Below are 15,624 nucleotides of genomic sequence, written 5' to 3'. Positions count from 1 at the left end.
AAACCAGCACAATTAAAGCAAGTACTAAAGAGAGTAGTTAATGGGACATTTGCCAACTCTGAATTAATTAGATCCAGCTTTATTTTTTAAAAGTGCTGGTTGCAGCAAAATGAAACCATCCTTCTCCAGTAGAGTGAGACATTAATGTTCCCATTATGATTCATTTCAAATGTGAGCTCTTCCCAGCTCAAATCTATCTGGTTGCTTAAAAATGAAGTTGATGGTTGCAAATAACATCACTATCCCAAAGAACACATCTGGCTCTAAATTAGCTAAATGAAAGGTTTCGTTAGCATTGCATTGTTAGGAAAATCTAACCCAAAGGTTCTATATCCCAGTTTTTGCTTTACGCTATGCGCGTGTCTGAGTGCATGTGCATGCATAGGAAATCTGCTTTTACTGAAATGGGCAAGTGTGAGGTGTATCGATTGGACTGGGTTCTTCCTGTCATTGACTGAGTAGCAAACCTGTCACATGTCCAAGTAGTGAATCATGTTGACAGGGTGCTGTAAGTTTTTTTTTTTTCCTTTGCCCAGATCATTTGTAGTTGAAGCACACTTGCCACATTTTAAAAGTGATCTCCGCAGCTTTCCAGAATCATTGAAATATTCATCTTGACCTGGAGAGTCGGTTTCTCTCTCAGTACAGAATACCATTAACATGAACAAGATCCTTTCAACCACTCTTTGCTTTGGACTCCTAACTTTGTTATCTGTAACGATCTTTTTAGAATTGGTACATGGACTGCCATATTTTATCCAAGGTATGTACGTACGAATCTAAAATCCTGTTGGTGAATAGATATTCCTTATCTTCCTGTTTTCATTGCTTTGATTTTTCTACTATTGTGGCAGTAATATTTTAAACATTAATATGATTTAATTACCAAACAACTTTTTAGTAATTGCTTTTTGTATTAAATATGATCTGTGATGCGGTTCTTCTCAAGTAAATTAATTTTAGCACACAGTATACTAAATTAATTTCAACTACACTCTTATTTTCTAATCAAGGGACACCTCTTTCTTATTTATACCCCATGTCCAAAGATGGAAATGTATAAATAGTAATACAGTGGTGTGCATATTTCAAAAGTACATCTTGGGGAAAGAAATATGAGATTTTCATCCAACCAGATTTTAGTAAGTTACTTATGTATGGAGAATGGTTTTGAGAAGAACACATCAAGATAAAAACTTGTGTTAGAAGAAACTGGGGGAGATTAATGCATGAAGAAATTTATACAATACTTTCAGGAGCACAATGCTAACCCCTACATTGTCCATTGACTGTGTTGATTAGATTTCTAACATATTTAGAATACTATGTTAAATGAAATAATTTAATTTATGACATCTACAAATCTCTACCATGATAAAGTTAGAGAAAATAAGTTTCTGCTCTTGCAATATTGTAACTGTATTGATCTTTTAAAAAAAATTTTGATGCATTCTAATAGTGGAAATAGCTCTTAACCTGGGAATCAGTGGAGCTAGATTTAATGCTGATTTATCAGGCAAACAACTTAACCTCATTGAAACTTTTATATATTTCTGTACATTTTAAAAATAGTAACTTAAACATAGTGCTCTTTCATATCCCTTTAAATTTGAAACGCTAAGGTTATCTAGCATCTAACTGACCTCCTTGTCAGCAAGAGGGAAATAGCTTTTTACTTTCATCTTACTTAGGGGAACCAAGACAGAATGTAATAAATTTTGTTTACATGACACTGGGTTGAAAAAAGGGATTAAATTTCCCCTTTCGGATCTAATTCAATTTTACTAGACCATGTTGCCTCCACTGTGGTTTTAAAAGTCAATGAAAATTAGAGCAGTTCTTTTGGCAGTGGAAATAAAATTGCATAAACCCTTGTTATTTATTTATAGGGATTTTTCTTTTGAAAAACAAATTATCTCAAATATAAGTCTGGGAATGAAAGATTCTGGATTTTATCCATGGCACTCACATTTTGTCTTTGGTCAGTCAAAATCATTGTACTTGGTAGGTCTTCGTTGTTTTTCCTGTGAAAAATGGAATTTTCAATGTTCTTAATGTAGTATAAATATGTGAATGAAGAAAGAAACATCTAGCCATTCATAGAGGATTTTGCAAAATAAGGATGTTAGTGGTAATTGTCACATCTGATAGCACATCTAAGTAAAATACAGTTAAATGCAACTCAAATGTTGTGCTAGATGACAATAAAATAACACCTCTGACCCCAAAGTACCACACACTGGTATGTTTACATCATTGGCAATGTGTAGGAAAGGTTTCTCTTTGGGACCTCCTTTGATCTCAATTTCATTATATATAAATGGAGATTAGTTATTAGTAAGATTATTTTCTAATCTAAATTGTTCCTGATTTGAGTGAGCTTCTGTCCAGGTACACAATTTTCTTTTTCTCTCTCTTTTTTTTTGGGGGGGGGGGGGCTATGCCCTTGGCTTGTGGATGTTCTCAGGTCAGGGATCGAATCCTTGCCACAGCAGTGACCCAAGTCATTGAAGTGAAGACACCGGATCCTTAACCTGCTGAGCCACCAAGGAACTCCCATATACACATTTTTAGCAACTACATGTCTGACTTATTTTAGTGTTTTAATGCATTGTTTTTCTGCTGACAGACTACCAAGGTGGGGGTCTCCATCCTTCTCTCCACTATCCAAGGCCAGTGGCATAATCTGCCAGCTTCATTTAGTTGGAGCCACAGAAAGGAATGCCTCAATAGTTAAGCCTGAAAATGGGCAAATTGCATACCACAAAAAGGTGGAGGAGGGACTATCCTGACCAGAAAGACTAGGGATATATAATTTTTTGGGTATGTTATCATGGCAGGGGTTTCCTATGTTTCTTTCTGGAAAAATTTCTTGTTTATTTCTTGTAAAAAGCTTTGCATTTGAATGACAAGCAAGGAGACAACTAAGTCTTTTAAGATCCAACGGTGGTAATGAGTCCATTTTTTTCCTGTGCATTTGCAAAGGCAGTCGCTTCCTCATGTCTGAATAACTCTGCCACCTTTTGTGTAGAGGTGCATCTGCACCCAGGTATTTTTTTATTCAAGCATTTCCTTTATCAATATTAACTTTTGTTCAGAGATAGAAATATTAAAAGTACATTTTTATTTTAAATTTTTTATCTAAGATGAGAAAAAGGAAAAAGATATTTTATAAGCCAGTATCTTACTAACTTTAGAAATGAAACATTTAAAAAAAATTATTGAAAAAACTTTTTCCTCAGATTCCTATAAAAGGTAGTGACAAGGAGTTCCTGTTGTGGCTCAGTGGAAAAGCATCCTGCGTTCCTGTGGCTGTGTTGTAGGCCAGAAGCTGTAACTTCGACTTGACCCCTAGCCCAGGAAATTCCATATGCTTCGGATGTGGCCCTAAAAGGCAAAAGAACCCACAAAAAACAAACAAACAAAAAAAAACCCAAAATAGTGACAAGAACTTCTGAGGACAGTTATATAAGTGTAATCATTATTTTTCTTTTTTTGAAAAGTGTTCCACTTAAATATGCAGAGAAGCAGACTGTAAATTAAGTAAATAAAAGCTTCAAATACCTTCTTCTTAGTCTTATAAATTCCCTAAATTGAAGGCAATGAATCTGTTTCTTTCATCACAATTCTCTTTCCTAAACAAATAATCACCATCATCTGGCTATAGAGTATGCCTTATTTTCTTCAATGAAAACATTTTAAAGATTATAATTTAGCATTTTAATGAACAGCCAAAATAAAAATCACATTATTGCATAGTCATGACTTTCTCAAACTATTTCCGAGGATCCTCATTTAACTGATGTTGAACAAAATTTCCATTGATAGTCTATTATTTTAATTACTCAAAGAAAAAAGAACCACTAGAATTTCACAAATAATTTCTAGGTCTATGAAGCATTGGAAATTGAGTAACTTTGAAATTGATGAAATTGAGTAACAATAAGTGTGTTTGGTCAATGTAGAAAATTTTAATGCCGTCACCTACCCCAAGTCATTTATTTTGTTCCTCAGCAAGGCTTTCATTCATTTAATTATTTTTTGAACTCATCAATTGACATTTTGTCAACACAGGGAAAGACAGGCCATTTAAAGGAAGAATCTAGTTAAATTATGAGCCATTTCTCTCACTAAAACCACAATATTTCCACTCCTAAATTTTAAACATGCTAATCTACCTTCTGCCTACATAATATCAGTTATTACAAGGACATAGAGGAAAAAAAATGAACTTACAGAAGTTATATAATAAGGGTTGAATTTTTTTAGGCCACCTCACAAAGCTCATTTTGTTTGTAACCCACTAATTGTTATTTTAATTGTGTTATTTGTTAATAGATAACTTATTAAATATTCATGCTTTATAGCATAAATAAAGTACCGTCCTTATTTCTACTCCAGAATGAAAGTATTTATGAAAATTTCATTGATTTTTCTGTTTTTAGAGTGCTGAGAGACTTGATTACCTGATTTGTGAGTGGGCTGGGAGGTAAATAGACAAAGATGGAATGATGATATCAGTATGGAAAAAGTAGGCACCATCCTATCTCTTTTGCAAGGTTTCTGGATGGTTCAAAGTCAATTCCCAGAACACAAAAATGGCTCACATTTAAATGTGCATCTGAAAGAAAATCTTGTTTTTATATGAAATAAAAACAAATGTTATTTATTGTTTTAAAAAACTTTTAATGTATCTTTTTTATGTTAAACACAATAGTAGAAAATTTAACAAACAGTGAAAAAAAGAGAAAGTAAAACTTACCTGCAATTCTACTACCCAAAAATATTTACAGGTAAAATTTATGTGTGTTCTCTGTCTTTGCCTCCCTCTCCCTTTCACAATCTCTCTTTGATTGTTTACATACATTCAATGATTTTTAAACAGCCCATTTTTTTGGATTACATACCCCTTTCTAAGCTCCTTTTCCTGGTGAGTATACACATTGATAGCTACCTGTAAAACCTGTTTAATCAGAGGCGTTTTCAGTGACACAGATTGAAAATGGAGGTTTCACTACATTGGAGTGATTATTTCAGGAAATGACTTGTTTCCCAATAAAGAAGACACAAATCGTGAAGAACTATTGCTGGCTCTACTGAATAAAATTTTTGATTTTCAAAGACCTTCCAACATTGGTGAGTTAAGAATAAAGTCAAGGTTTATTTATTCCTCATTGTGAGCTGTTCTTTCTAAATGTTTATATTAAATAAAATAATTACTAATTTTAATGCAGCATTGAAGGCTTAAGCATCTTTCTTATTTCATATTCATGCTAAAAGCAATAACATTATTAACATTTTTTGAAATCCTATTTTATTAAATTAAAGGGTCCTGAAGGAATCTGTAACCATCTAGTTACAAAATAGTTACCTTTACTCATATTTTCCTCTCACCTAGGCAACTCCCCCCCACTGGCACATTTAATACTTTCTTTTACTAAATGCTTCAAGAGTATTACTAAATGCTTCAAATCTGTTGTTCACAGGTTTCCACTAGAAAATTTCTCAAAGTAACTGTGGTTTTGTGACTGTTAAGTTAGCATATTTTGTAATCAAATTCTTTCAGTATGGGAAATGGTTGGAGCAGAAAGCATTAGGAAATTTAGGCTACATCAATTGCATCAATTGAGATTTTTTTTTTCATTGAAGAATAGGAGAATCCAATTTACAATTTTACATAAGAATGGTCAATTTTACATAAGAATATTTGCAAGAAATTGCAAATATTGTCAGAAACTTAGCAAGTTTAACCTAAGAGAAAAGTAACAACATAACAATGTGGTACCCTCACATCTGTTCTTCTAAATCATTGTCTATTTATAGGACAGTGTACTGGTTAAAACAATACATTAGTACTTTAAAATACAGAATTTTAAAATTAGAAATAAGATATTTTCATTGAAGAAAACGAACAAAATTATAAAAAGAAAAATTTATACCACAAATTATAAAACCGAGAGAGTTACTATTAATATTTTAGGAAAATTCCTTCTTTTTTAGGGGCGCACTCATGGCATATGGAAGTTCCCAGGCTAGGGGTTGAATCTGAGTTACAGCTGCCAGCCTACACCACAGCCACAGAAACTTGCCATCTGAGCCATGTCTGCCTGTGAATTACACCATAGCTCTTGGCAACACCAGATCCTTAACACACTGAGCTAGGCCAGGGATCAAACCCAAATCCTCATGGATACTAGTTGGGTTGTTTCAGCTGAGTCACAACAGGAACTCCTGAAAATTCCTTCTTGATTGACTTACATAGATAGATTCATGTCTTGCTTTTTATCACTTAATATTGCTTCATGAGCATTTCCCCATGGCAGCAAAATAATTTATTTCTAAGTAATAAACTTGTTAGTCCTTGTTAGAACTACAGTATATTTTAAAACACTTTGCACTTATTAGGACTGTGGTATATTTTAGAAAAAAATGCACGTATTGTTAGAAGTTAGATATTTTTTCATTACATTACTGATTACATCTCAATGTTACAGGCACTGAAAAAGTATTTGGGGCTTTATATGAGGGATGAGAGTGTAATTTCAAATCATGCAAAAAAGACCTTTGTCTTCCTGAATGTGTGACCTGAAATGAATTACATATTACTTGCAATATAATTTTTTTATGTGACAAATGTGTCTTGCAGATGTGGAACTGGCTAACAAGTTGGAAGAAGTTAACCAGGTGAGACTGAAATACTTAAAATTTCAATTTGAATAATAACTATAAGACATTTTTTGACACAATAATTTTTAAAATTATGATTACTGTATTGTAAAACTTTTGTTCCTGCTAGAGAAAGAGTAGAGAGAGAGTGAAGTAATTTACTAGGGAAAATGAAACAAATTCTGCCAAAAAAAAAGGAAAACAAAACCAACTATGGCTGAAGTTATTACGGGGTAAAATGTCTAGAAATCTGGACTCTAGACCCAGATCTCCAGATAACTATGAGACCATGGAAGAATTAAAATTTTCATATATAAATCTTCCCATTTGCAAAATGGGAGGCTGTAACTAGATTGGTGATTTTCAAAAGTTATTACTATTTTTAAATGTAGAAATACTTTTTTCCCAAACAAAGTTGTATGTGGTCCTAATGAATGAAACATATCAAATGGAGCTCTTCTGCTTGAAGCAGCTGGCTTGGGGAGGTCCAAAGTGCTGCCTTCTTTTTTTTTTTTTTGTCTTTTTGCCATTTCTTGGGCCGCTCCCGCAGCATTTGGGAGGTTCCCAGGCTAGGGGTCGAATGGGAGCTGTAGCTGCCAGCCTATGCCAGAGCCACAGCAACGTGGGATCTGAGCTGCGCCTGCGACATACACTACAGCTCACAGCAATGCTGGATCCTTAACCCACTGAGCAAGGGCAGGGATCGAACCCACAACCTCATGGTTCCTAGTCGGATTCATTAACCACTGCGCCACGACGGGAACTCCCCAAAGTGCTGCCTTCTTGAACCGCATTTTGTCTCTGCACAGGGAGCCCCTTCACAACCTTATCCTCCTGCAACTGTATGAAAACTCATGATTATACAAACTGTGTGGCTGTTTGTGAGAGAGAATTATGCCCCATCATTCAGTCTTAACAGCTGGGACATGGATCAGGCAGTGGCTCAGGTTGACTTCTATTTTGGTAGAGTTAGATCTTCAGGTCCCCACCCCCCCCCTTTTTTAAGGCTGCACCCTGGGGCATATGGAATTTCCTGGGCCAGAGATTGAATCTGAGCCTTAGCTTCTATCTACACTGCGGCTGTGGCACCGCTGAATCCTCTGCACCATTTGAAGGGGATCAAACCCATGCTTCCGCTGGAGCAACTGGAGATGCTTCAGATTATTAATCCTCTGCACCACAGTGGAAACTCCCAGGTCTTCAGGGTTTACGCAATCAGAAAGTTTGCAAAAAATTAACATGGCACCTATTTTCCACATAGGTGGAAACGCTAGGGCCTTAAAATACTTATTTCCTACTAGAAAGGACAAATATTTCAGGAAATATAAACATTCACATAACTCTTTGGAACTCCTTGAAAAGCACTGCTCATTATAAGTGACATAAAATTAAGTACAACTACATAGGTTGTGTTTATAGTTTCCCTACTAATGAACGCTCTGATTTGACTTCCTTCACCATAAACCTGTTTATTCCTAATCGCCTGTTGGGTCATGGACCTTTCCCAGCTAGTCTCTAAATGCAAATTTCCTTTTATTTTTCTATTTAATTCTTTTTGTTTATTTTCTTTTATTATTCTCATTTCCTTTTCTGTTCTTTTTTTTCTTTCCTTTCTTCCATCGTTCCTTCTCTTTTCCCTTTCTTGATCTTTCTTCTTCTTCAGTAGAAAACAACATTGCTATTATTAAAGATTAATAATTTTCATATTTGATTTTCAACAGCTGGAAAAGATAAAAGAGCAGCTCATGTAGGCAAAGGGTGTTGAGCTGTCCTATGCTATAGACGGTCTATCTCCTTCGCATCCTAATAAGCGGGGTAAGTTTTCACTTCAAAGTTTTAAAATTGACATCTAAAAGATGACTTATGCAATTATTTCTGAGAAGGAAGAGATTAAGTTGATATTCTTAATCATATGGTGATAATCAAGGTCAAGGCTCATATTTTAAAAAAATATTCAATGAGAGTGTTCCCATATGAATGCATCTGAGCTCTGCCCTGTATACAATAATGGGTTGCATGGCTATATATTCCAGATTTAAGTAAAAGAGACCCTTGTTATTTAAAACTGTGCCCTACCCTTGCTATTTTGCTTTAACATTGGAGCTGGGAGGATCACAAATGGAAATAACCGAGTTTTAAATCAATTCAGGATTTTAGAGCATCTTTGTTGAAGTACCGAATACCCTCATTGCTGTAACACTTAGTCCAAGTTTTGATTCATAATATTTAATTTGAGAAAGATTAGCCTTTGGGATTCCTAGAACTTTAGAACATTTCCTGGAAAATTCTTGTTTCTTTCTGAATTAGTTCTTTTTTGCTTTGTAGGGCCACACCCACAGCATATGGACATTCCCAGGCTAGGGGTCCAACTGGAACTACAGCTGCCAGTCTAAGCCACAGACATAGCAATGCAGGACCTGAGCCATGTCTGCAACAGCGCATGGCAATGCCGGATCCCTGACCCACTGAGCAAGGCCAGGGATCAAACCTGCATCCTCACGGATACTAGTTGGATTCATTTCTGCTGTGCCACAAAGGGAACTCCCCCTGAATTATTTCTTATATTTGAAAAAATTGTATATGTGTTTCTTCATTTATGTAGTGATGTGAGATTTGCTAAGGTATGTTTTATTTATTTTTACCTGTCCCCTTTTCTCCAGATTGGTCTTTAACTTCTGTAAAAACCTATTTTTTACAGTGGAAGAACACCACACTGGTATTATTTAGACACTTGGAATATACCAGGCACTTTGTATTTTAGTACCTCAAAATATCATAGTTAAGTACATGGACTCTATAGCTAGACTGCCTGAGTTTAAATCTTAACATTGACATATCCTATGCATGTGACCTTGTGCAATTATCTAACCTCCTGTGCCTCATTTTGTTTCCCCCCAAATGCAAAAATAATAATTATCTTTACGAGATTTGTGGGAGGATTTTATGAGTTATTATATGAAAAGCACTTAAAATGCCTGGGATATATTAATTACTATATAAGACTAACTTTTAAAAATCATTTTGATCATTATTACTATAATTATTATTTTATTCTTATCATAAACACCATAAGATGGCTATTACTATGCCTGTTCTATAGATGGGAAAATTACATCTCAGAGGGGTTAAATTATATGGTGAAAATAACCCATCTGCTAAGTGACTTAAGTAGTTAGCCTGAAGAAGATTGGTAGAAGATAAATTGAAAAGTGGAAGAGAGGGAGCTTTCAGGCCTTTTAAGGACCTTAGCTTTTTATTAGCTTTCATACGGGAAGTCACTGGAAAGCTTTGAGCAAATGAATGATATGAAAGAAGTTTTAACAGAACCACTCTTGATGCTTTGTGGAGAATATACTGCAAAAGAGGGGCAAAAATGGAAGCAGAGACACCTTTAATGAGGCTAATTTAATGGTCCAGATAATAAAGAGTGATAACTTGAATTAGGATGGCAGTAGTGAATCGATAAAAAGGGATCTGATTCTAGATGTAGTTTGAAAAAAAGTCAACAAAATTTGATCTAGGATTATATGTGAGTTGTAAAAGAAAAAAAAGAGGAAGCTGTCAAAAATGACTCGAAGGTTTTGTTCTGAGTAACTGGGGAGAAAGAGGGCAATTCCTACTTACTAAGCCATAGACAGCGAGAGGAGGAGAAAGGTCGTGATAGAGGATTTTGTGGTGGAAGCTGCTGGACTTTTTCTTAGTCAGCATAGCCTAGGCTGTTGATGTGTTTCCAGTTTAAAGTCAAATCTCAGAGGCCTAAAGGAATAAAATCCAAACATAAAGTCCCGTGCATATGGTACAACCCTCTTCTATTTTATGACTACATCATCTAGATTGTTGCTATAGCTTGACTGCCTCCAAGACACAGGAAAGGGATAGAGGATGCATTGCGGGTCTCAACTGCCTCCATTCAGAACTTAGTTCTACTGAAGTCCATTGCTAGAATTCATCAATTGGGCTGCCACCAAAATATTGGCCAAATAGACTAATAAATGTTAGAGTGTACTTATAATACTTGGGGAATACTGCCTCAACCAGAGTCAATCCTTTGATCTTTTCTTAACCACACAGACCATATTCAAGCAATTCTCATTAGAGACAATCCCAAACTCCTCTCACTGCAGCATCCAGGACAAAGTATAGGCTTTCTAGGAGATACTTACCAATTTCTGTCAAATATAATGTGGCTCCTCTTCATTCACAGACCTAACAGCTAAAAGGACAAATTCAATAATTGGCAGAGGAACAGGGGTAGGATAACCACAATCAATAATCATTTTTATAAGGGAAAAGAGCAAGAGATATAGTGAATGGTGGCCTCTGGCAATTTTGAAATCCCACTGGGAAAATATTATAAAGTTCTCTTATCCTAGAAATGGAGAAAGGATTCTTGATCAGGACCTACTAGTGTGTAGGAGGAGTCCTTTGTCCATTGTATTTTTCCCCCTGGCTCTACCTGTTCTGAGGTTTTTGCTCTTTCAGTTTTTTCATTTTCATCACTGGACACATCTTATGTGCTCTCTGGGGAATATTCCCTTCTGGACCATCGTACAGTTTTCTCAGATCTCCCCCTATTTTCACAAAGATGGAAGCCAAAGATTTATTTTATCAAGTGTCAAAGACATTTTATTATTCTAGGGTTTATTATTTTCTTTGACAATGATGTTCTTATAATAATTTAGAAAGCTTCTCAACTATTTGGACACAATTTTTTGTTTTGTTTTTATTTTTTAATTTTTAATTTTAATTTTTTACTTTTTTAAAAACTAAAGTAGAGTTGATTTACAATGTTGTGTCAGTTTCTGCTGTACAGCAAAATGACCCAGTCATACATATACATACATTCACTTTCTTATATTATCTTTCATCCTGGTCTATCTCAAGAGACTGGATATAGTTCCCTGTGCTATATATACAGTAGGACCTCATTGCTTATACATTCTAAATGTAATAGTTTGTATCTACTAACCGCCAAATCCCAGTCCATCCCACTTCTTCCTCCTCCCCCTTGGCAACCACAAGTCTATTCTTTGTCTGTGAGTCTGTTTCTGTTTTGCAGGTAGGTTCATTTGTGCCACATTTTAGATTCCACATATAAGTGATATCATATGGTATCTGTCTTTCTTTTTCTGACTTATTTCACTTAGTAAGATAATCTCTAGTTGCATCCATGTTGCTACAAATGGGAAACAATTTTAAATATTTTGCATTCTGGAGTTCCCGTCGTGGCGCAGTGGTTAACGAATCCGACTAGGAACCATGAGGTTGCGGGTTCGGTCCCTGCCCTTGCTCAGTGGGTTAAGGATCCGGCGTTGCCGTGAGCTGTGGTGTATGTTGCAGACACGGCTCCGATCCCGCGTTGCTGTGGCTCTGGCTAGGCCGGTGGCTACAGCTCCGATTGGACCCCTAGCCTGGGAACCTCCATATGCCGCGGGAGCGGCCCAAGAAATAGCAAAAAGACAAAATAAATAAATAAATAAATAAATAAATAAATAAATAAATAAATATTTTGCATTCTCAGCCTAACTGAGTTGCCCTACAGATATCTGGAGCATACTTTGAAGACTACATTTAATCTGATTTTTGTCCCCAGTTCTTTATTGCTATTGATATTTACCTGGCCTCTGCCACTTAGAGTGATTTTAAATCCCATTTTTTTTTTTTAGTTTTGGGATCTAGACCAAGCTCCTTCAATATTTCAAGATCTTGTATTTCTGAACGATCTTTATTCTCTTTTTATTTTTTGCAAAGACACCATTTTCTTCCTAAGCTCATCAATTTCTTGCAATACCTCACTAAAGTTATCCAATAGCAACTTAAAAATACTGCCAATATCCTGTACTTTTTCTTCTAGTATTTTAAGAGGAACACATTCCAGATCTCAACTGTTGCAGATGTCAGTTTTACCACATACTTTGCTATTTTGTAAAATGACTCATGGTTTTTCCAGCCTATGATACCAATTTCCTTGTCTGTAATTAACCAGTTGATTGGACTGTCCTATACCTTAGGTTCTTAGAGTAGCACCCTACTTCCAGTTATCCAAGTGTATTTTGGGATAACTCAGGCAAACTGCATTAAGAAAATAACCTTATAATCTCAGTAGTGTAACTTCCTTGAAGATTTATTTTGCATTTACCAGAAGCCTTATGTACCTTGGCGATTTTCCTTCACTTTGCGCCTGCACTGTCTGTCCCTGAGGCAGGATAGGAGAGACCTGGAGGTAAACACGTTCTTACTACCCAAATTAGGCACATGATCTCAATCTAACTTAGTGGGTTTGGGGAAGAACCTGGGAAATGTTCAGAAACACCAGGAACAGTTGGAGAGTCCTACCTCTACCACAGATATTTTGAGTTTGTTATGCCATGTATAAAAAAATATTCCCAGGAGTGATTTGAGTAAACCTTTGAGTATATAAATTTGGAGTTTAGGGAAGTAGGCCAGATTGGAGGTCTACATTTGACAGTTATCTGCATATCAATATTGCTTGGTATTGGAATGAGAATGTCTAGGGAATCACTGTAGATAGACATAAAACAGAGGACATCCAAGGCCATGATCAGGTCTTTCTGAGGTTAGAGATTGGGCAGAAGAGAGAGAATCAGCAACCATACTTTCCATCTGAATAACAACGGCAAGAGTTTCAATGGCTTTGACAAGACTTATTTGATGGACTTTTGGAAAAAGAAAATATGATAAGACAACAGGAATGACTAACAACAGACAACTCTTTTGAGGAATTTTGTTCTAAAGGGTAGTAAAAATTGGGATGTTAGCAAGAGTAGCTTGAGGAGATCAAGGAAGATTTTAAGAAAGGAGATGTTAAAACATATACGTATGCAATAGGAACAAAGTAAATATTTGTGGTGATAAACATATGAATTAGGTGCCCAGGTTAGGTCACAAAAACAATCCACATCATGTCTGAAGTGTGGTTTTTGTTGCCGTAACTAGGGACAATGCACCATGACTAATAATGTATGAAGGTGAAATGGACCCAGAGATTCAGCTTCAGGCAGTAGTATTTCATACTTATTGTGAAATGCTGTATACTTGTAATTGTTTAATATATAGTTGAGAGACACCTGCTAAATTCTTCAATCATTAAACATGTAGCCGTCCAACACCTAGCACCATGCTAAAAAACAAGGATTACCAGAGCTAACCAGAGAGACATCAAGGGACACCAGGATGCTGGCTAGAGTTTTCCTTCACATACATGTTAAATGACAGATAAGCACTGAGGAGTTGGCTCTGCTGGGGATATCATTCATTACAGTTCTCTTCAACTGGTGCATAGATTTCCAAACTCTATTCCAAGTGCATACTTATTTGAGGTGCTCTTGTGGTGTAAATCTTGGATGTGTGTAGATTTATATTTTCCTTCCAGACATTCACAGATGTCCAAAGAGACAGAAAGGGGCTTTCCAAAATACATTACAAAAAAGAAGATTGGATTCAAGGTACAAGCTCTTCAGTTCAATGTCTGAAAGTAAACTTCTGCTTTCATAGGGTTTTGTTGTGGTTTTGTTTAAAGAAAACTCTGGCTCTTTTTGGAAATGAAAAGTAGACTCAGTGCTATCATAACACTGTGTGTATATGTGGTGATGAGTGACAGGATCACAGTTTACAGAGTTAGAGAAAGAACCCTGGGCAGGAAGGTAGACTTTTGCCATTTATGTCAAAGAGTGTCTTAACTGTACTATGAGTTTTTCAACTCATTTTCATTGTGTATCTCATTAGTCATTAGTGAATCAGAGATCCATCTCCCCAAGGGCTTAAGTTTGTAAACTGTTTAGATAGAAGGAAATTAGACAAATTTGAAATTAATTAGATGAAGCTATCTTAAGTCAGACAATTTATTGGGAACAACCCACAGAAGATTTAAAATGACTCATGTGTTGATTTGAAGGTGCAAATGTTATTAGAATTATTTTGATTTTTCTAAAGCATAACTTTGTGATCAGAATGTGAAAACTCAATGTGACAATCAAATTGCTTAAATATCATTTGGTTGTTTGCAAAGTGAACTTTAAATTCTCTTCCTTCTTTTTTCTCCAATAAAAAGAAGCATATTTATCACTGATTTTGCTTATGTGACACATTCTCTCTGGGACTGTAGTTATTCCAACCATAAAATAGAAGGGTGCATATAATTGGATGACATACTGTATTCTCTGAACTATGTTACATGCAGTACAATGTGTAACAGTGCTATTTAGTAGAACTTTCTCTGATGATGTGACCATTCTTAATTTGTGCTGCCCATTAAGATAGTTACTGACCACAGGTCACTGCTGAGCCCTTGAAAGTTGTCTAGTATGATGGAGAAGCTGAGTTGTCAAATTTTATTTAATTCTGGTTAATTTAAAGATCTCCAAGAGGCTAATAACTATCATTTCTACATTCATTTTAGAAAACTCTCTCTGTCATACTCAGGCATACATGAACTATTTTATTCAAATGCAACATTTTATCAAATATTTTCCTAATAAGGCATTTGTTTTGTTTCTTTTTTTAGCTTGCTTTTGGAAGTACTGTGTCTGAAGTTTTTTCTCTGGATGTAAAAAAGATAAGGGCATTAGAAAAAAATATATCTACTCACTCTGCTGCTTAAAGATTGTAGCTACTTCAAACATAAAAAGACAGTGACAGAATTTATTGTGTATATTATATGCTTAAAGCTTATGTTGTGAATAATAATGCCTTATCAGTTGCACTTTTGAATGGCATGGGACTATCAGAATGGCCTTGTAGAGCTAAAGTGGGGAGTGCTATATCTATTGTATGCCATTTATAAATTCATGGTCTATACATAGTTTTGTCTGATGATGACTGGGCTGCTGCATTATCAATTAAGACATTTAAAAAGCATCTTGGAAAATTAAAATAAATTATACTGTCTCAATTTATGTAGAAAATATGCATCATTGTCTTTTTTCTTTTTTGATTATG

At 35.4% G+C, this 15,624-nt stretch overlaps 1 protein-coding gene across 1 annotated transcript; it reads left to right on the top strand.

Moving 5' to 3' along the window:
- The first annotated feature begins 660 nt into the window (after positions 1-660).
- UTS2B (urotensin 2B) lies at positions 661-15,216 on the top strand. Its single transcript, XM_047755464.1, is given in 5 exon segments — positions 661-763; positions 5,038-5,136; positions 6,647-6,684; positions 8,388-8,481; positions 15,191-15,216. Coding segments are annotated over 5 exon segments (360 nt in total).
- The last annotated feature ends 408 nt before the right edge of the window (positions 15,217-15,624 follow it).

This window comes from Phacochoerus africanus, chromosome 1 (assembly GCF_016906955.1).
Source record: "Phacochoerus africanus isolate WHEZ1 chromosome 1, ROS_Pafr_v1, whole genome shotgun sequence".
NCBI lineage: Eukaryota > Metazoa > Chordata > Mammalia > Artiodactyla > Suidae > Phacochoerus > Phacochoerus africanus.
The sequence above is the reverse complement of the archived record's forward strand: the minus strand, read 5'-3'. Positions and strand labels throughout refer to the sequence as shown.